This window comes from Drosophila ficusphila, unplaced genomic scaffold (assembly GCF_018152265.1).
Source record: "Drosophila ficusphila isolate 14025-0441.05 unplaced genomic scaffold, ASM1815226v1 contig_436, whole genome shotgun sequence".
Taxonomy (NCBI): domain Eukaryota; kingdom Metazoa; phylum Arthropoda; class Insecta; order Diptera; family Drosophilidae; genus Drosophila; species Drosophila ficusphila.
In genome coordinates this window covers 859,402-882,497 of record NW_025064352.1, presented here as the reverse complement: position 1 = coordinate 882,497, position 23,096 = coordinate 859,402, and the positions used below count along the sequence as shown (strand labels likewise).

General features: G+C 42.5%; 1 protein-coding gene across 1 annotated transcript in view; it reads right to left on the bottom strand.

Annotated features, from left to right (window-relative positions):
* Positions 1-633: 633 nt before the first annotated feature.
* Positions 634-23,096, bottom strand: part of LOC108101364 — a 57,150-nt gene continuing 34,687 nt past the window's right edge. Inside the window, exons 3-7 of the mRNA XM_017205675.2 lie at positions 3,757-3,968; positions 2,438-2,573; positions 2,122-2,378; positions 1,892-2,063; positions 634-1,279 (exon numbers count right to left, since the gene is read on the bottom strand). Coding sequence (XP_017061164.1) covers positions 1,167-1,279; positions 1,892-2,063; positions 2,122-2,378; positions 2,438-2,573; positions 3,757-3,968 — 890 coding nt within the window. The 3' untranslated portion in view covers positions 634-1,166. The remainder of the gene's footprint in view (positions 1,280-1,891; positions 2,064-2,121; positions 2,379-2,437; positions 2,574-3,756; positions 3,969-23,096) is intronic.

Below are 23,096 nucleotides of genomic sequence, written 5' to 3'. Positions count from 1 at the left end.
TCCTGTACAGTGGGCGCGAGCAGAGCACTCAGATGAACAATAAATTGTTGCCACAGTGCCTCACCCTGGGGCGCCTCGGAAAGCAGAAGCTTAGCAACGAGTCGGGATGCAGATTCATTCGAGTGCGAAATTGCAAGCTGCAGCTACAAGGCATTGGGACAACCCAGCCACCACCGAGCCCACGGTGCACAGTGGGTGTGGCCGAGAAATCAAGCAAGCACACTGATACAAACGAACACTAGTATAGCCCATTTGACGCTGTTTTTCATGTCACTCCGCCAATTGTGACTCCAAATGTTCGTCTCTGTCGCTGGCAGTGCGTTGTTTTTGTCACGTAAATTACAAGTTTTTCATTTGCGTTGCGGCTTGCGAACTTGGCCCTTAATTTCTCGTCGTTTCTGCTGTTTTTACCGCTGACACTGCTATAATTTACACTTCTCCAGAAAGTGTCGAAAAATAAATGCTGGAAATGGTAAAAGGCTGAGTGGCAAAACAATGAAATTTTTGGAAAGTTAAGATTTCTCAAAGATCTATTGCATACGGTACTTTAAAGTATTGAATCGGTTTGAAACTATAATGTTTGATATTAACACCACTTACCTTTTTGCATTAAGAAGTAGAATACACCGCATATAAGTGATCAAATAAAACCATCTTTATTTGGCTTCTATCAATATTTCTTACGCACACTTTCAACTTAGGTTCACACTAAAGTTAACGCTATGGCTAAACATTTAAGTTGTACAGTTTTTCAAACAGACACAGACGAACAGAACAATGAATCTGCCCAGAAACCACAATCTTAACGATAAATCCTCGACCAAACCCAACGAAAGCAAACATTTAGAATCCTGCTTAGAGAGTAGGTACATAATATACATACATATAATATATGCCTGGTGAGTATGCGATGCCTATTTACACTTGACTTAGGGATAGAGGAGTACGGGTCTTTGGAAATGCATTTGTCTTTACAGTTACGTACTTAACATTAGGTATAGGTATATGTGAGTAGGTATATTCGGTATGCTGAGGACCTTTCACTGTTGATTTGCTATTCGATTTGCTAAGTATGGGTTCCATAATTGCCGAGCCCGAGCGGGGGATTCTCTTCCGTGCCAAAAGCCCGCCTGAAGTCCATCTCTCTTCTGCCAGGGGCCAACTTATCACCGCTCCGCCCATCCGAAATACCGGATCCCCAACAAAGTCCTCAGCCAAAAGCTTGGCCACAGGACCAGAAGCAGAATGGGATTCCAGGATGCGATTCCAGCAGCCGTATCTAGAATAAAACAGAACCAAAAAAAAAGGAGATTGTTTTAGCCGGGGCAAGAGATTGAAATCCGCTTCGGAAAGGACACCCGCCGGTCAAATTAATCTTTGAATTAATTGCTTCCAGCTTAGCGCAGAGCATTAATAAATCGCCGCCGGTCGGAGACCCACACACAAGGATGCGAATCGGGCTAATAAGGTGTTCGGTCCTTTTTCGCTAACTTTGATTTAATGCCTCCCAGTTTATCATTGTAATGGCGTGCGTGCAAATGTATCCCCTGTGAATATGTTTGGCTTGTAAAAACAATCAGGCCGGGATCTGTGGGCTCATCTGCCTGCTGTTGGGGCGTGGTCATTGGCTATATGTGGGCTAATTTTTAAACAGCAAGTGCAGACCAAGCTCACCTAATAACGACCGGAAGTTAATCAATTGCGATTGCCTTGACAATAATAAATGGGAATGAGTTTTGCCGGAGAATCAACAATGTGAATGTGATTTCTTTCGTTCTTTTGCTTAACTTTATACCTCACTTTTTAAGTACTAAAGAAGTGTTTAAACTGGCAGCAAACTCATTGTTTTTAATTTATGCTGATTTATTCTGAAATTTAGAAAGTTACTCACTTGAATGAATCAAGAACAGTTCGTTGTGCTCATCCACGTCACCGGGCTGGTCAAAGGGGTACATATTCATATCGGGAGATCTGCCCGAAGCCAGAATCCTGGGACGATCCTCCTCTATCATTTTCTCGCTCTCCTGGGCGTAGATTTCGTGAATTCGAGCCGAACATTTCAACTGTGAAAATGAATGATTCTGTTGAGTGTTTCATCTTTTAAACGGAATACAAACACACCTTCAAGCGACCCTTGATGAAATGATGCACAGTCACTACGAAATTGATTTCCAAAACGGCCGACTCCAGGTGCTCCGCCAAGTGGCGCTGAACATCGTAGATGCGGAGGTAGTTGGGTGGCACCTGGATGTCGTTGATCCACCAGGTGAGATTCGCCGCCGGCTTCGAGTAATCCGATGAACAGTTGCCATTCACAACGTCGCCCAGACGGTATCGTGAATGGATGCCAGTAATTATGGGTCGTTGGGTGGGCAATTCTGTAGCGAAACACGCTGAAAGTTAGTGGCAGGTGGGCGGATTAGCCCCGATTACTTACCAACCACCTCCATGTCGGCGGCCACGATGGAAGTATCGAAGGTGGGTGCATCCGCGGACACTTCGCAGGCGAACTTGCCGGATATTGAGGTGGGAACATTTCGCAGCAAAACGTGGCTGGCATTCGATTGGGTGGTCTGTCGTTACATTAAATATTGATGGAACCTTAATTAATTGTTTTTTTTAGATTAATTGTGTTTAAAAAAATACATACAACAAAATCAATCAGCTTTCGGGGTTCAAATAACGAATAACGTATAAAAACTATTTAAGTAAAAATGTAATGCGGTATGTTTTAGATTTATTTGCCCTTTCCGCAACCTATTAAAGTTAAATGCTGATATCAAAACACTCAATTTGTTTTAATAAACAGACAATCGCTTCGCATACCTTCAATAAAATTAATTGCGTCAAGTTAAACAAAACCTATAAAGCCGCAACCCGCAGATATTTACTTTCTGCGTTTACGTAAGTGCTTACATAAGATAGGCGTAACCTTCATTGCTGCCCACCGTAACTTTTTAATATATACTTTTTATTGTATGCGGATTTTGTCCTTTTGCAACGTCGTTTTTAATATCGAAATGTCAGCAAAAGTCAACAATAAGAGCGCAGCAAATGGAAGTCAAAATTGTTAATTAAAACTTTTTAACATGCATAAAACAAACATGCATGCACACATGAACATCGAAAACAGGTCGATTGTTTACACAGCCCCCTGCTGCAGTTGCTGCTGTCGTTAATACCATCAGCAACATCCCAGCAGCAACAGCAACACCAACAGCAGCAACAGCAACAGTGCGGCAGCAACATCGACAGCACGGCAGCAACAAAGAATCCCATCAGCAGCACTTTGCCTTCAGTTATTTAAAGCAATTTACACTGGCAGCTCTTCGTTTTCCTTTATTTTTCCCAGTCCCTGCCTTTCAGTTTCAATAAACTCCATCATCGTCATTATCAACAGTCTCCGAAGCACTAAGCGTGTGCTACCAAAATAGCTATTTGCTAGCCATTAAGGTTGGCAAAAAAAGCACAAAGAAATTGCTCAAACACAAAATATTGCTATACTGCAAAACCGCTTTGAATCCTATAATAAAATAAAAAAAAAATTAAAAAAAAAAAACAATTCTTAATCAACTTTCAAGCTGTCATTCAAAGGTAAGTCATTGATAAAAAAAACTGAATAAACTTAACACACAAAAAAATTAAATAAAAGAAAACTACCAATGTTCTTCAACTGTATTGCTTTTTAGCACCCAGAAACTGATCCCTTCCCATTTCACATAAATCCCAGCTAAAAGGTAACAACTCTGCACTTACCTCGACATCGATTTCGTTCGTTTTGGTGAATATCTTCCAGGCCGGATTCTCCTTCGGCGTGTAGCGATAGAATTCCCGTCTGCCGCGGTACCATTTCACCGTATAGAGCGTGTCGTTCTCGATGTCATAATTGCAGATTAAGAGCGCATTATCGCCGCGCTTAACGGCGGACGGGATGCGAACGTTGACATTGCGCAGCCCCACAGTGAAACCTGGAATAAGAGGATGGCACGGAAGCGGTGTAATGAGTTGTTGCCATGGGATTGGAGTGCGGAGTACAGCAGCCGGGAGCGGCTTAAATATGACAAGTTATTGTGGCTTAATTATGATCCCCCTGAGGATTACACGGGACTTTACGCGCACGGCAGCAGCAACTTAAACTGCTCCCCAACCAAGGGGTAAATCATGGGAAATAATCCCGAAAATAAACATACCTTAAACAGTCGAATAAAACACATCATTCGTATAGCTTCAACATAGAAAATGATGTGGTTTTTAAGTCCACAGAAGAGCTACAGGAAAAATAAAAAAATTCCTAATATTTAAAAAAAAACTTCGGGAAAAAATTTCAATTTTATTTTCCAAAATATTTTGTGTATTAGCTATTTTTTGAACAATTTGCATAAACATTTTTTGTTCAGTGCGCAGCTCATCATAAGACATGAATAAAAAGTGGGTCAACGACCATGAAAACGCCAAAAACCCACCAAAAAAACCAAAAAAAAAAAACTCCACAATATCAATGGCCCGCGGGTGAGAAAGAGACAACCGGAAGAGCCGCAGTCAAAAAGCTGATTATAAAACACAATTGTGCGATCAGCAGTTGGAGCTACTGCCCCAAGCTGTTCGCCTGTTCAGCGAACAAAAGCTTCCTAGAAATATTAAAATCGAAAGTGAATGCTTTACTTCGGGGGTCCATTCCTCTCGAGAGAGCCGTAAATCATAAAGGGGCCCGACTTTATATTGTTCAACCATTGACAACGGGCAGATCTGCCATGTAGGAAATCGAGTTGGGGCAGCCGACCAGGGACCCAGAAATTTTAGGTACAATTCTTCTAAAGATTGCTGGGCAGCTCCCCGAGTTCATTGCCCTCGGGGGAAAAGCAAAGATTTCGTAGCTGCTAGCACATTATAACAGATGACGTCACAGAATGAGTGGTAAATTATGTTTGCCTTATGGGTGCGTGGCTAGTGCTTGTGTATCAGAATTTTGGAAAGTTTTTTTGTGTGGGGAGGTATAGAAATTAACAATTTTATTCTACTTGTTTATACATAATTCATTTATTTAAAGAACTAAGAAGTACGTAAGTAGGTTTTTAAGTTCATACACTTATGTTTTGTCGGTTTTTGGTTAACTGTTTGGAAAGTTTTGGAATTATCATTTGTTGTGCGAGAGGGTGAACAAAAAGTTTGTGTTAATGTGTAAAATCCTTGTATAATAAAAACCAAAAACTCCTTGTGTTATATCAAACCAAGATTAACAAACAAATCTTAGTGCTCTTTACTGACAACCTTGACTTCTTAATAATCAAAGAAGGGTATAGAAACTGAATGGATTCCTTGTATGTCCCTTGTATCCATTCCTAGGAGTCTTTGCGGAGTCCATACCTGAGTCTGGTATCCTAAAATAACTATTCATAAATTGTAAACAAATATGTGGAAACAGTAAACCGGTTTCTAGGGGCCCAACACGCGCTGGGGTCTGTTTAAACAATTGCTTGGCCCCAGTTGGTAACTGAGTTCGTCGCCGGCTCGCGGTTCGTTTCTGGTTAACCTTGAATACTAATTGTTGTTTCACGTTGATTTTAATGGCACTCGCTGCGTACGGAGCGCGTTTTGTTGTCGTTTTGTTGGTTTGTTGTTTTCATATCAGCATAAAAATTTCATGCTGCCCGTCGTCGCAGCTGGTTTTCGTCGCTGGGCGCCGGATCGTAATAGTACGAAAAAACTAATCTCATCCGACGTGCCGGCTTTTCTAGCCGGCTACCGACCGCTGGGCAGCACAAATTTGCGTAAACAGAGCACTATTTGCTTCGCCCGATGGCGAGAAGGGTACTTTTTGGGGCGGGGAATCACGAGCGAGCATCGAACGACAGACTATTTAGAAACCGTTGCTGTTCTATTTTGGCCAGGCCAACAGAAGAGGGCCAGCAACGCTGCTGCCAACTTGACGGCACGTATTTAATTCAAGGAAACCTTGGGCTTGTCGTCTCGATCGAACTGGAAAACCTTGGAAAACCAGAAGCGGGCATCGGCGTGGAAAAAATACAAAAAAAAAAAAAAAAAACACTGCAAAGGCCCCAATAACAATGGATTGGCAAGGGGCTCATAAACAATCAAAGGGCACCTAGAACGGATAAGATATAGTAGTAGGTACCCATAATTGATAATAATAAGTTTTGAGCTAGGTGGGCATTTATAATTAGTATACTTTTTTAATTTCTTCAAATGTATACATTTCTTTGATAAGTGAACTTAAAAAGTTTTTTGTGTGAATGTTAAAGAGGAATTTTCCGGAATTCCTTCTGAGGTTTTCAGACTTATTACTTAGTTAGCCAAGATATAACATTGCTAACAAAAATAATGTAAATTAGTGTCTGTATTGCAAAGATATTTTCTCATCACTAAAAAAACCTGCCCCAAAGGCATTTTACTTGTATCTGCCTCCAAAGGACTCTTTTCCCCCTGAGATGCGCTGTCTTTTCGTATCTGTCTGCCATTTAAATACAACATTAAAACCCGCAATACGACCGACCTGCTCCGGATGCTCCATCCAGTTCCTTCTCCCTCTTCCATTCCACGACATTGTTAAGTTTCGTCACAAATAAAAACAACGAAACACAACGAAACCGAAAAGCCAACAACAGGAAAACGAGGTCACCAAAAGCGAACGGCCAACTGAAGTACGAGCCACTTGGCATTATGTTGCCCTGTTACCCACTGCCTCTATATTATCGATCATGTTTTGAAAGCGAAAGTGAAGGCGACGGTCGGACGAACCCGACCAGCTCGTCCGCCGATGCACAGTGTCATGTTGGCTTCAAGTAATTATCAAACTGAACTACTTTTTAAAATAAATAAAAAAACACTGTATCTTATGAAATAATTAAGAAATCTTGATGTGTATGTAACTGTAGAAATTGTAAAGGTAATTAATAATGAAGGAATATTTATATAAATTTTTAAATTTAAATAATAAAATAAAAAAATGATAATTTATATAATAAAATATGGATTTGTAAATAAATAAAAGTAACTAAAGGAAGTAAGTTTAACTTTTCTTTAACATTTCTTAAAGTCCAGTACTAGGGCTCCACTACTTTGCTTTAATTTTTTGACAACCATGTCCACTGTGCATCACAGATACAGATACAGATACTAATGCAGTGTGGACTGAGATACGGTTCGTTGGCCGCCGCTGTCTGGTCGCCTGGTCGCCGGGCAAAGCCGGCTATCGATTTCTACATAAAAAACGAAAGTGAATTCCCTCCGAGTGGAGTCGCCTCGGATGCTCTTTGCTTGACCCAGTTTTTGGGCGCGTTCGCCGACCCCGGAGCCCAAGGTTCAATGCTCCAAGGTGAGCGGCCGCCAACGGTGTCACGTTCAGGGCCCATCCCTGACCCACCGGCACCACCGAAACCACCAACACCGCTGATCGACGGTTGAAAGAAAAATCAGACGCCTGTTGCGCCTACCAGGCGATCAGAAGAATCAGCGGGTGGCACCGTAAAAAGTGGTCTTTCTTTTTCGGTGGTTCAATGAACCCGGACTCCAAAATTTCGGAGATCGTTGACCGCAACGGTGGTGGGTGTGCGAAAGAGACGCAGGGCGGCAGTGCGAGAAAGAAAGCGGATGAGTGAGTCCACAGTGGGTGCGAACGAGCGGGGTATTTGAAGAGAGCGAGAGGCAAATTGCTCGAGTTATCAGCGGCAGAGAAACCGCTCGCTGACACACTTTAAATGAAATCAGCTATCAAAACGACAGTGAACACTCGATAAAACTAACTAATGCATACCGAAATACTTACAGTTAAAATAAAAATTTCAAATTTATATTTAAATCATATTTATTGCGGAACTCTTTTGGGTTTATATGGCAAAAGTTCAAGTTTTGTGGTTGTTAAAAAAAGATATATATTGTAAAATTATTATTTAAATTTCCTTTGCAAATTTTATTATTTATTTTTACATTGTTAATCACATTTAATTTCTGGTAATATATTCCACCGCGCTAGTAGTGAATTTTATTCTGAAATTTGTTGCTTAGACTCGTGAAATATGTACATATGTATGTATCTACATATAGTATATATGGACAGCTGAAACCATGAAATTTGTTGCTATTCATTGAAATCGCTTTGGCAGAACGAGAGCAGCACTGGAAATGTTTATAAACTTTGGAGGGCGCCTTTCCCTCGCGGCGTAAAGCATTAATTTTTTTGTTAAATACGAAATTATAAACTTTTTGTACCAAGCGCCCAGAAACCGTTTGAAAGTCGTTTGTCGAGTGCATCTCGCACGCTCCACTCGAGTGGATAAACGCCAAGGTTGACTCGTGGGGGAAACGCTTGTGTAACTGAGTGTTGGGTTGGGTGAGGGGGAGCGGAGGGGCGGATACCCAGTTGATAAGCTATGACACACACAGCTGGAACGAAATCCACGGGGGCATTTCTCTCTCAGTGGAAGTGCCCCTAGAATTCCCGAGTGTTTCGTTCTGCGATCGTTTCCCTCGATCTGAATCCGGAAAACACTTTCCATTTCAATTGCCACTCTTCCACGCTGACCATTTATCCAAAATCCCAGGCGTTCAGTGATCTAGTGGCAGTACTTACGTTTTGGATAAAACTGTGATTTCTACAGTGCACTTACAGAAAATAATTGTAACTAAAAAACAAAGAATTAAAAAAAAAATGTTTAATTAAAAATAAATATATGCAATTGCTTACAAATATTTTCCTTACTTAGAGAAATAATAAATTAAATTCTAATAATAAAATGCTATGGGAAAAAAATGTTTTCAAGACAACTTACAAAGACAAATGTATTAACCAACCATTTTAAAAAATAATATTAACTAAATAATTTTCTTGCTGTGCACTTAATGTTTAAGCAAATTAGGCTAAAGCTCTGCGAGAGTGCCAATAAGCATATTAACTCAATGCCAGGCCCCAGGGGTATAAAAAAAGAAACAAATGTATACAGACGAGCACATACATATGCATACATACATGCATATAAGTTTGCACACACCGGTATTGTCTACCCACAGAAATCGCAAATATATATGTGAGTATATATACATAGGTAGATGTGTGCGTTTGTGGGTTCAGTCATACTTTCAGTTATCAGCAAAAAAGTCATCGTTCTGCTCTTGAACGCTGCTCACCTAGTCAAATTAGTACAAAATAATACCGTATTTCCTAGAAGCTTACGGATTCACCGTTACGCCGTAGTCAGGCTGTGAGAGTGAAAGGGAGGGCACATAGTTCGGGAAGCAACAACAAAAGGGCAATTTAGTACGCCTTTCGTTCAGTCAAAAATTCGTGGGATAAACTGAGCAAAATACGTATACGTATAACGCATACGCTCCGTATGTCTTGCGATCGCAAACATGTGCTCTTCGCCGCTGAGTATAAATGTTTTTTATTTTGTTTAAGTAGAAATGTAACAACAGTGCGAGTGAAAAAGTTTAAAACATTTTAACTAGTTTGCTAGCGTAGCAGGCGACCAGCAAATCCAAATAGCTGACGATTGCACCGAAAAAGCCATCCGGTCACCGAATTGAATTTCACATTCTTGTCGCTGTGGCGCTTTGGTTTTTTTTCGGTTAAAGTTATGCGTCATCAGCGCCGAGAACACATCAAAAGCTAGAAGGCGTCAGCGAGCAATCGTGGGGCGATCGTCAGCGCTATTTTCATAATGTTCAGTCGCCATCAGAATTTTATAGCGTTTTGGGTTCAATTGCCATGAGCGGGGCTCTAGAGGCTATATTCTATTTTGATAAAGGCTTCTGCGTAACAGCATTTGAATAATTGATTTAACTGCAGTCTAATCAAGAAGTAATAATAATCAAGTCAATAATTTAAAGTTAATTTTTTAATTAGCGATCAAGAGATCTCTTTTATTTAAATAATTTTCATTAAATTATCATTAATTTTCATTAAAGTATTGTCAATTATTAGTAACTTCCGTACGAGAATAAAATTATTAGTAATTTTGATAAAAGTAGTTAAAAACTAATTGTGTGAGATTTTCAAAACGAAGCTCGAGTGTGACAATACGATTAGATTTATCTTAGCTCTCCTTTAATCCAGTCCACATAGTAAGATATGTTAAGGAATATGGAAGGTGAATTAGCTGGCTCCCAGCCTCTGGAGGATAAAGCGACTCCGGCTAGGATGTTTCTTTGTCCCATGCAAAATAAACCGGCTCCGGCATTTTGGGGACTCAGCTCGTTGGACAAGTCCGTACCGCAGAGTACATTGGCTTCCAAACGCGATCCAGACGGCAAATTGGAGAGGCAGTCCTCTCGAGTCATGACTGCATACCTCCTGAACCACAGGATATCCGACTGTTTATCTGCGGAGGAACTGGGGGAGGAATTTTCGTATCCCCAGCCAGTTATTCGGCAGGACGTTTCCGTAAAAACAGAGTCGGGAAGAGGCACACAGATTGGATTAATGAGCAGCGCTCGGAATAAGAATGGCAAACTCAGGACAGTGAGGGCCAACTTCTGGTGGGCCGCAATCCTGCTCACCGTGCGATTAAGGCGCGACACCTCCTTCGAACTCAGTCGATCCCAAATGCCGGCATGAACAGTAAGCTGATCCCGTGGAACATTCGAAATCGCGTCAGCGGAAGTGAGCACGACATCGTATCGAATGAGGGTTCCTGCGGCTATATAGCTGCGATTCGAGTAGATGGCCACAGTCCAGGGATTATCACCAATCTCAGTTTCGTAGGATTCATTGATGGGAAAACCTCCCCGGTAACTTGAGGGCATACCGCACTTGTTGAAACCACTCAGGTCCAAGAAGTCGTTCTAAATGAAAATTTTAGGTAAAGGTCTTATTTTACATTTTTCTTTCAAAAAACGAATCTCTATATTATCTATTTATTTCAATTATTCAACAATTTCAAGTTTTTATTCTTACTTTTCTTTGTGGACCTGTTGTTGTTCGCTCCTCAAGGTTTTTAGCACCCAAACCAACATCCTCATCCCCATCATCATAATATTCATCTATATGCTGAGGAAAGCCGTTCGCACAAATCAGAAAAGTTGATATACAGACCAAATTAAAAGCGAGTAAATACGGCTGCCACATGGTCTCGGACCGAAAAGTTTCAATTTAACTTTTCGAACTGGGCTTCTCGGAGTCTGCCAGCAAACTGAGCGTAATCAGCAAAGCAGAATGCAAAATTCAGTTTTTTTACAAGCCCACAATCAGGTTATTATATAGCAATCATGCGTGTAATTCGATGCGAAAGGAGCCGGCTTCCACGCAACTACTGGACCAACAAGTTTTGTCAGAGTTCTTGGGTAGATAAGTTCCACGAATTTACATTTTGTGTGCCAATATACTATGCACAAATTCCGATTGGCTTATCCAGAATCCAGAGGAATTGCATCTTTTATAAGCTTCAAAATATTTTGTTGCAATAAGTTCAGCAGAAATTTATTTAATTTATTTGATTTATTTTGGTCATTGTAGCGAAATCGCTTTGTTCTTTGATAACGCAACCAGTTGAGTTTTTAATAAACATCGATGGGTGTTCTGGGTATAATTTCTTTTAATTTATAAACAAATTAAATTTTGGTGTTATAAAATAAAATAAAGCGCATTGACCGGAATAAGTTGGCTGACAGCCCGATTCCCCACGTTATTTCCGCTGAAATCACGTGTAAGCTGAACGAGCCTGCAGCTCGCTGTCGACAAAGGTGAGACACGTCCACCTTCGTCAGGAGTCCTTGTCCTCGTCCTCGTCATCCGCATTGCTCGGGGGCTACTTTACACGGCGTCAGCTGGAGTGAAAAGGGGAGGGGGATGGGGAATGGGCGGTTGGGGGTTGGGGTCTTGTCCTGCTGCCTGTTGCACTTTTTGCACATAATCACGTCACATAAACGGACGACAGGCCAGGATATGAACAACAAGCTGCCGCTCCCTTTCATCCTGGCGACATGTGACGCTTGGCTTTAGATGGCCGCAGAAATAAAAAAAAGAATGCAGAAAAAGGATGGGAAAGGAAGGGGAAAGGGCAGGGCAAAGAGTCCTGGGACCTTCCAACTTATTTCCCGACAGCTTGCTCCTTCCTCGCCGGGCTTTTCACTTTATGTTTATGTTGTGTGTTGTGGGCTGTGACGTTGGCCACTGACACTTTGCTCCTGCTGCTCCTGCTGCCGCTCCTGCTGCTGCTTTTCCAGCTTTTCCGGCTCCTGTCGCCTGTCTCGTACTTTTCGCAAGCGGATGCGACCGGGACACCTGGACACGCTGGGTGTTAAAATAACAGGCACCGAACATATTGACTTTTAAAATAAGCATTATGGCGGTAAATTTTTATGAAGCCCCCTCTCTCTCTCATCCTCCTTTGGATCCTGGCGCTGTGTGTGCCGGACAGCTGAGTGATTTATATATATTGTTTAATATTATTATGGCTGGCAGGTGGCCATTCGGTACGGCACTCGCCTTGGCCCTGTTCCGGCCGACGGATGTGCAAAATGCGAAAAATTGAGCACATTACAAGCTCCGACTCGGTCTCCGTATCGGTTACCATATCCAGATCCTTCTCCTTGTCCTTGTCCCTGTTCCCGTTCCTGTCCTTGTTCATGTCCATGTCCACGTGTGGTCGGCAATAATTGTTAAAGTGTGCGGTTCGTTGCGAAGGCTTCGAGGCGAGTGATGAAGTGATGGCCCATCGGACCGGAAGCCAGGAAGCGTGGAAGTTTTCTGGCCGCTGTCAAGCTCGAGAGGATTCCGCTCGTAAGCCTCGAGAGCAGTTAATGGTAATTGCAATTATCCAGAAGGCTTTATTGGTTAATGAACGAGCTCCAGGCTTAATGTTCTCGTACTGGACGGATGATAATGTGCCCGGCAGATTGCCCATTCCGAACTGAAGGCAATGACCTAAGACGAATATCAACAACACAACCGGAATGTTTTTCTTGAATTTTTAAAATCCGATAACTGACGAACAAAATAGTGCTAGTAATACTAGGAATAATACTTTAAAAGCACGAGTAAGAGTTTTAAATTTAAAACGCCAAACATTATTACCTGTTAAATTTTCAGTGATTTAATTAATTAATTAAAAGCACTCAAAATTGCCATCTAAGCCATTGTTTGTTTCTTATTGTTCCGTACATTCTATATTACGAGTATGTATTATATTCCTTTACTCAGAATTAAATTCACATTCGATCGAAATAATCGAAACAGAAACTCGCCACTAAAAAGTTTATTAATGCATTGCCCGAAGCAAGGGGGAAATCAATTAATAAATAAGTAAATGTGCCCACAATTAATTTCCATTTTGCGACACGCCCATGTCGTTTTGCCCGCCCGAATTGATTGCATTTTAAATGTGTTTGCTCAGCAGCAAATGGTAATTTTCCGATGTGCCACAAAGTATGCCGCACATTTAATGCAGCACTTTTTGCTCAGTCTGAAAGTTGTTCAAACGCATAACTGCTGTGTGTTTGCGCGTGTCCTGGCAGATCATTTGGGTAATTATCGTCGGAAAAAACGCTTCGCCCAAGAGGGCTTAACCATCAGTTCCGAAATGGCGGTATAATGCTGTAAGAGGATTAATAAAGCTGCTCCGCAATAAAAACGGGAAAATAAATAGACGAAAACTTATAAGGCTTTGTAATAAGGACGATTTTAATAGTTGTAACAGCTGGGTTTTTTGAATACATTTTTAAGAGTAATTAAATATTTTTTGTACACACTTTCAAAACATATTAAGACAACCAGACTGTTCTTATATTTTTTGTTTATCAAGAAAGAAAATCATACATTTCACTTTGGTTTAACAAATAATTTGTTTCGAGTTAAATTATATTAGCTGCTTAATATAAACTAACAAACAAGAATTTACACAAACGATTTGAAACCAGAGCAAAAGCGGCGCCACCAAGTCAAACCACAAAGTGCAATTAGGGTTGCGTGGTGGCTGCTTGGTGGTTTCACTTCGGTGGTGGTGCCAATTTAGAGTTCTGAAACGGTAAGGTGAGTTATTTCAAGAGAGTAGGCTCCGCTCCACCATTCGACTTCTGGCTTTATAACTCAAATTGAAAATGAAATTCAAGTCACAAAAGAAACACCAGCTGATCGACTTAATCAAACAAGCACTTCGAAATTTCACTTGTGGTGAGTAAAACATTTTGTTAGTCATGGCCATTTGAAACTACATATATAGTATCAACCAGGTTAAGCAAAAGATCAACAAAAAAATGTTTATAGAAAAGAGATTTGGTTTGCCAATCTCTTCGTAAGCAGAGTCAAATTAAATTTAATCATCGAATTTCAAATCCGCTCTAGAACTTTTATTATTATTTTTAGCAATGAAAGATTGTCCACTCAGAGGCAACTTACTCTGCTATTAGGCATTTGCTATTTGCTCTGATTTATATAACCTGGATTTTCTACTCAACAGTTCTTGGCAAGGCCTTCTTCTACCTCGGAACCCCCCCATTGTGTCCCCTCCACCAGGCGAGTGCCTTGAGCCAGCTGCACTGCCAATATTTTGCAGTCTGTCCGATCTGCAGCCTGGGCCCCTTCTCCGGGATCAGATCACCATGATGGAGTCCGTGCTCTTCGTGCTGCGGCAGTTCTACGACTTCGTCTGTCCAATCAGGGTGTTCTACGAGTTCAATGAAAGCGAGCAGACGGGGAAGGAGGAGGAGTGGGATATCTGGTCGGAATTCTGAGACTCTGAGATCCGACGGCATGACAACTCAACCAATTGATTAATGGCAAGCCGGGCGGAAGCTGTTGGCAATAAAGAGATCTCTCGTTTTTCCCCTTGAGTCACCCTGGTTACTCAACACCGATTTGCACATAATTTTCGCATAAATTGTCAAATAATTTAAAGCCCTGCCATTGAGCAGGAGTCAAGGTAACCTAAGCCGTCGGATGAAATTTATTGCGCCTGATTTCGGGGCGGGGGAAATGGAGAATGGTGGGGTTGGTAATGGTGTCTGCTATCAGGCATCATTGAGTGTCGTTGAAATGCCAGTAATTGCGTATTAAAATTATACACCAGAGACCATTTGTTTAATGAAATGTATCCGTGTCTGTGAGCTAATTAGGTTGTCGTTTGCCTGCTATTTATGCAAAGTAATTGAAGAACTATGGTGGCGAGGGGGCATAGTTCTCGTAATCCTTGGTTACTCGAAGGAGGATTTTAATTTTCCGCTCGAACAGAGATCTTTAATCAGGCTGTGATAACTGTGTGGATGCATTGGAGGAGTTGTCACCTCGCATTTGGCCATCCGGCTGGCTGCTTTGCAATTCAAATGCGGCTCCTTTGACCCACCTTTTTGATCCACCCGCCCTCACATTTCGAGTCCCAGCCAAGGCATTTCAATAAGCCGGTCCAGAGTTGCAGGCCCAGCCGTCAATCCTCCGACTCGTAGGCAATTTGTTTAGCTTGTCGAAGCACCCGCACGTCGGCCAACTTGTTTCGAGCAGCCTTGACATGTTTCCCGCCCTTTTAGCCAGTCGTTTTCTCGCCGCCCCAGCAGTTGACACAATTTGACTTTTGGCATCCGAACGCTCGAACAACGCCCTGAACTTTTGAACTAATCTATTTGTATTTGTATTTGCTTAGCTCGGCAGCGATAAAGTTGACATTGTGTTGTTGTTCCGCCTCGTGTGTGCTTTTCCCCCCAAAGGCAGGTGCAAAATCGATGTGTGAGTGCCAGGTGGCTCGGGTCGTTGGGGTTTCGACTTCATTCCGCCTTTGATGGCTTTTTTGGGCAGACACTCTCCTTTGAGCTGGATAAGTGGGTTATGATAAGCACTGGAATGTGTGAGTGACTCTCTATACACACAACTTTAAGTACTCTTGTTGCAGCGTCACTATATTAATCTAAAACTGTTTTATATATTAAATAGTTTCAGTAATTACTGCACAATAGCAAACATAAAATACGAAATGAACATGAAAGCCATCTCCTTGAGTGTTGTAGACATTTTGAGCAATAGTTCAGGGAGTGTCTGCCACTCCCAGATTATCGCAATTGCATTAACGTTAGAGATACGGCATTGCTTTGCCAATTATGAGGCTATTTGAGTCTGCTCCCGTTCGCTGTCATTAATACCGCAAATTAGCCCGGAAAGTGGAAGTAACTAAGGGAGGGGAGGGGAAGGGCGGTGGACCGGGATCAACTAATAACTTCTACTTGGGTGAACAGCCCGTAAACCAATTCCTCCCGGCTGTGCTTTCATTAGCGCTGCCTCAATGGCCAAGACCCCTGATTTTCTGGATTCGGCCTTGGCCAAACGATTATTGGCCTTTGTGCTTGTGTGTGTGTGTCTAGTATGTATGTGTGATTGTGTGTGTGAGCGAGCGGCAGGGTCCAGCCAAAGTCCTTTCGTGTTAAGGCCTCCACCCCACTGATTGCCAGATTTGTTAATTATGCACGTTATAATTAATGCTCGCTATCCTGGCCCAACCTGCCATCTCCCTTCCTCATCCTTTTAACGCACTATCCACCCCTGTTTTAGCCCACTCACACTTGCCGGCTAATTGTCAATAAATTTGCCAGCTCAAAATATCATTTCCCGGCCAAAACCCAGACCAACGGAGCTTCTGCTGTCATGCTGGCTGTCAGTTGTGCTTAATGCTTAAATGAAATCTAATCACGTTCTAATTTCAGTTAAGTGTGACAGCGAATTGTGCGACCCGCCCAGATCCCCAATCCCTTATTCCTGATCCCCGTTTCCGGTTCCCGTCTCGTTGTACTTCATTTCCGCCATTTAAGAGGGCCACTCCCACTTCGTCTGCTGTATTATTCTTTTTGGCCAAGTGCCAGTCGAAGGAATTTGCATTCAATGAAGGCGACCTGCAGTCAAAGGGGGATAGTTTCGGGATTTTTAGAGTGCTATAAACCTTTGATATGCCTGATTTAAAGCGGAATAGAGAATGTTCCCTTGATGTTGGTATTTCTGCGGAGAAAGCACCTTTAAAGTTAACTTTCAGCTTACCTAATGACACGAGTGCACTGTTTACATGCTGATTAGGTCGTATTTCATTTCCCCTTGCTAATGAGCAGAGTTGCCTGCCTTTCGTTTTTCTCGTCTGGCGGAAAAGTTGCTTTAATTTGCGCAACGGGCGTTAAATCTCTCATGACCGCATCTACCATCACTGCATGTTTCATAACTTTTCATTTGAAAATGACGCCGGAGGGGCCGGGAAACTATTTCGTTTTCAAATTAGCAAACGGTTTTCCCTTCGAAAATCTAGTTAATTAGCGCTCGGCAACAAACAACTCGGGGGAGAAACAGCAACATCACTACCATCATAATCATCATCATCATCATCATCATAGTCGCGGCAGTCGCAGAACTTTTCTTTTTTTGGCGCAAAATAGTTGAAAAACTGGTAGAGAGATGCCACGCCCACTGGCCTGAAAGCCGCCCAGCCCGAAGAGGAAAGTGCTCGTGAATTAAGCAATTTGCCAAGTCGAAGAAAAAGGAGAAATAAAAGCTGGGAGCTGCGAATTAGCCGGCATCCCAAGTTGCCTATATTGTTGCACAAGTCTGACGCTGACCCGCTCTTAATTGACCAATATTTCCGTCCACAGGCTTGGCTTTTGGGCATCCGTATCGGTTTTGGTCCTGGCATTGGCATGGTAATTGCAATCGCCGGCATTCCACTTCGCCATCAAGACCCAGACGTTGCGGGGACACGGCATAAATACAGCCAATAAATTCAATTTATTTCAGCCAGCTACCAATTCCAATTTTAAGCATTAGCTTCCCTTTCTGAGCGTTCTTCGAAAAAGGGAATGACGAATTCCTTGTGAACCGAAACAAAAAAGTATTTGATTTTGGGTGGAACTTGCCTTTTGATATAGCAAATTCGAAAGTCAATGAAATGGTTATTTAGGGGAATTAAAAAAATAATTGATTCATTTAGTTTAGGAGAAGAAATCGGATATTAAAATAGAACAAAATAAACCATTCTTCTATCCTCTTTAAGTCAGTAAAAAATTAAAGAACAATTCATTCAATTCAACAATAAACAGAGAGTATTTCCCATTCGAATTGATTCACATTCGTTTCGTCTCCCTTTTTGTCGACTGCTTTTTGGCACATTGCTTATTGATTATTTTTACTAATTTATGTGCTAATAAAATTGTCAATTTGTATGCGTGCAGCGGCAGTTCGCATTGAGCGGATTCCATTCCCGCGAGCTGCCGCGATGTCCTGGCAAAGGACATGGGGAGGACGCGGCTGACAAAACCATTAGACTTAAGTGTCTCCTGCTGGCCAGGCGCTCCGTCTCTTTCTCAGAGGGCAGAGTGCCAGAGGCGCTTACAAAGGACACTGCAGGACAATTCTGGTAATGATTTCCCGTCGAAAGCCAGCCAGCTTTGGCTTTAGTTTCACAATTTCGCCGGGAGAGATCTCACCCATTCGCTGGCCAATCCTGTCTGTCCTGCGGCCCTCGGTTTTGAACTGGCTTATTATTCCGCATTTGAGTTTAAATACGGCCGCAAGGATTTTCCCGATTGCCTTGGGGCTATTGATAATCTTTCGCTCAGTATTTATGCAAATGTTCTGGAGAATTATGGCAAGTTTGGGAATTGAATATCAAATGAAGTTAGTTGAGGAAAGCTCCGAACGCAGGTTACCGCTGGGGAATACCAATATTAATTCAATTTTACCGAAACTTATTAAAGTATTTAAGAAGTAAAACAAGTAATTGTGTTTAACTTTACCGAGCTTAAAATAGTTTGGATAAACCTTAAATTCAACAATTTTAAAATCTTCAAACAAGCTGTTTTCTTTTGTTTTCTTAGTAAGACTTGAAAGACCTTATTAGCTTGAGTAATTTATACTTGCACTTGGTTAGGCTGGGTAATTCAACAAAAAAAGAAGCCAGCTTCGGCGAGCAGAAGCTTATATACCCTTGCAGTCATCACAAAAAAAAAAAAAATTGAAAAAATAAATATATAATTTTAGAGGTATGTCACTTTACCTTATTAGTAAATGAGGATAACCTTTTTGAACACAAAACCGTTAAAAAATTTTGTTTTTACCAAAACCCAACCTCGTCCCTTTAAAATATTTTCCAGGTTAGGAGTTTCATCAGGAGAACCCGATTTGCACTTCTCCACCCTGGCACCCCGTCATCAACAATATTTTCGCACATTTCCCAAAAGCACCCACTTCCACTTAGCAACCTTGTGGCCTTCGGAAGGAGTGGCGCAGCTTTTGCACCATTTGTGCCATTTTGAGGGTGGCGAAAGGGGGATCCTTGAGCAAACCACTTGATGATGAAGACATTTTCGAGCTAAAAAATCGTATTTACAACATAATTTACGCTTACGGCGAATGAAAGGCGGCGGAGAAGGGATGTGATGGAATGTGGGCAAAGGTTTAAAGGAAAGTACTATGCCCCATTCAAAGTGCCGACACTCAAGTGCCACTTTGCCGTAGTTGAGCCAGTCGCAGCTCCTGCTGGAAAATGGGACGATTTTATGCCCTTTAATGGCAAACTTTTAGTGGTCAATGCAGTGGCTGCCACAACAACATCATCAGGATGGGAAGGCACCACCAACACCCGCAAGCTGAATGGAATGACGGACGGAACTTCGCAGCCTGAAACTCCCTTCGCCCTGTTAAATTATGTAAAAATATGATTCGTCTTAAAAAAAAGGGCATTTGGTAGCGCGACGGGGAAACGTCGAAAAGGAAGGTGAAAATTGTATTACACGAAGTCAAGTCGAGTTCTGCACTTGCCGCTGTTTTCCGCCAGCTTTTCCTTTGATGTCGTTGCGCGAAAATTGAATAAAAATAAAATTGTAATGCGTTTGCACTGCGGCAGATGGTTGGTGGGTTTGTGGTTGAGAGCTGAATGGAAATCTTGTAAATTAATCTTAAATTTATAATAGCGGGTGGCGAACGCAAATGCTTTTTCCAATTAAAAGCGCGACTTATATTCTTGTAGATAAGCTATGCACGGTTCTTCTTGGAATCAACAAAATAATTATATATACATAGTTAGTTGTTTTTGCTATATTTGCGGGTTTTTCTGAGTACTAACAAATGATTTTTTTTTGCGCTCTAAAAGCTTTGATTTTTTTTTGCCGCTTGGGGTTATCTTTGCGCTCAAACCTTATCACAGTCTTTTAAAGCTGAATACCACTCAGATCAGCCGTCAATTTGAAAACAGGCAGCGAGAAAAATGTTTCGCTCACTCGGAATTGTTTGCATCGTTTTCCTTCTACTAGAAGTCTTTGGAGTTCAGTCCCAGTTCTGCGACAACTCTCCATTTAAGCAATGTGTGCCGCGACAACAGTGCAATGAAAAAGGATCCGCGAAAGTTGTACTCCGATTTGTGGGTAACGGTAACGGGGGATGTCCTATCAGGAGCAAGTGCTGTAACACAGCCAATATTGTAATGTCCACAATATGTGACCGCTTAAATGAGTTTGCTAAGTAAGCGTTTTTGGTTATTTCAGTTACCTACTGTGCCGCCAAACCTGAAGCCAATTCCAAGAGAGTGCGGCCACACCAACTCAGAAGGCGTCTCATTCTACGTGGAGCAGATGACGGGCACCGCACAGGAAGGGGAGCTGCCCTATATGTTGGCTCTGATGTTCAGAAGAAATAATAGTTACTTTGGTGCTGGTTCCCTGATCGCACCTGATGTGGTGCTCACTGCCCAACGACCAATTGCCAACCTCAACGAATATCAGCTGATGGTGCGGGCTGGCGAATGGAATTTTCACTTCCAGGACGAGCAGGAACCCCACGTGGATGCCGCCGTCAGAAGGATCGTGCGTCACCCCGGCTTCGTTGGGGAAACTGGCGCCAACAATGTTGCCCTCTTGTTCCTCGCCAATCCGTTCACCCTGAGCCATCGTATCCAACTCATCTGTTTGCCACAGCCGTATATGAAGATCAACCAGAACGGCTGCTTCTTCAGCGGTTGGGGCAAGGTGAACAACTACGATCTCAACTTCTCAAACTTCATGAAGAAGGTCCACTTGCCGTTGGTGGATAGCAAGGTGTGCGAAAAGCATCTTCAGGAACCCTACGGCCCAGACTTCTTTCTCGACGAAAGCCTCCTCTGTGCTGGTGGAGAGCCTAAAAGGAGGACTCCTGCGAGGGAGACGGAGGCGCTCCGCTGGTCTGTCCGCTCCTCGACAATCCCAAACGTCACGTACAGATCGGAATTGTTAACTTTGGCTTCGGATGCGGCACCCCGATCCCCGGAGTCTACACCGATGTTTCGAAGGTAAACAACTGGATTCAAACGCAAATGCGAGAGAACTCAGTAGGGCATCAGCAGACCGTTGTAACTGAAAGACCCATTTGGAATACAAATCCACAAATTAGAGAAGGCAACGAACGCTTTGGAATCAACAATCCGAATTACGGATCCGCAAATCTTGGAGTTGGAGGAGGATTTCCGAACCAATGGAACGGGTATCCGGGTCAAATGGGAACCCCTGGTGACAATCCGAATTCTGGTATAAATCCGAATTCCGGATTGGTAAATCCTGGAGTTGGAGGAGGATTTCCGAACCAATGGAACGGGAATCCGGGTCAAATGGGAACCCCTGGTGACGATCCGAATCTTGGTATAAATCCGAATTTCGGATCGGCAAATCTTGGAGTTGGAGGAGGATTTCCGAACCAATGGAACGGGAATTCGGGTCGAATGGGAACCCCTGGAGGCAACAGTGTAAATCCGAATTACGGATCGGAAAATCCTGGAGTTGGAGTTTCGAGCACAAGGCCACAATTTCACGTAGTAGACAACGGGAATTCAGTTCAAGCCGGACAGCATGGAGCCAACAGAGGGCATCCTAATTTCGGAATGGGTAATCCCGGAGTTGGAGGAGGGCCACAACCAAATCCAAATGATTTAGCATTTTTAGACCCTACAAAGACGACGACAGCAGCACCGCCTCCAAATACAAAACTGAAAGTGGTGAGGGCTTAACAAATTAAACGATATATGTGAACATATTTGGAAATCCACAAAGAACTTCATTTAACATCGATAATATAATAAAAATATGTCATTTTACTGATAACTCGATTATAAAATTATGTTAGAAATTTCAAAAATCATAAGAGTAGATAACCTTTTGATACGCAAGTTTTCCTAGCGATTTTGTTTTTTTTTTTCAGTTCTGTGTATGTATTAAATAAAGATTATATGCCTGCGTATCTTGCCTCGCATACAGTATTTAAGACAAAGCAGTTCATGGAAGCTCAGCCAAGGTGATTTTCGTCGGGATTCCACCCACCTCAGGTGAGCAGACTGAATCGATTATCTATTTCTTATTTACCTATTAGTAAACACATTCATGTGTCTTATTACTCAACTGGGGCCGAATGAATTTATTGTTTGCCAAACAGTTTCCAGCCCAGAGGCAATAATGTTGTCCAAGATCTACTCTTAGTATGCATTACAAATCCGCCAATATATTTGCCTGAATATTAACTGATATCGAGATATCGGGCCTGTCAACATCTGGATACACTTGCGCCATATTGATTCTGTGGCCCACACGAGGTTCGGCTAATTGTGCCCGAGTTTGGTGGGGGCTTGTAACCGGCCAAGCTGGGCCCAAATCGCTGCCAAAGTACAACCAATCTCGTAACGCACAAAAACTGGCCGAAAAAGGAAAAAGGGGAAGGGACGGAGCACTGAGAGCTAATCGAATGTGGAACACATTGCGGCCCTATTGCTTTTAGCCGGAGTTCGCTTCTGGTTTATTTGTTTGTTTGACTGATTTGCTGTTGTTTATTTTGATTTCCGGCTCAAAGGGCGAGTGGGCGAATGGGAGAGTGGGAGTGGATGGAGTGGGCGGAGGCGGATCCTTGTCGATTTCTACATTGATTGTGTTGTCGCAGCAGGAGTTCGATTTCCTCTGCGGGAGTGTGTGCTTGTGCGCCAGCAGATTAGTGTTGACAAACAGGCAAATGGCAAAGGTGATGCCCGGCTCCAGCGACATCGGCATCGGGCCCTGGGTAATCCCATAAACACCTCCCCGAACTGGAACAGTTTTCCCGGAAAACCTTTTGTCTGCCACTCGCCCCCGCGGCAGCTACAAAGGGAATCCGAGTTGGGTGAGTGAAAATGGCGTTTCGA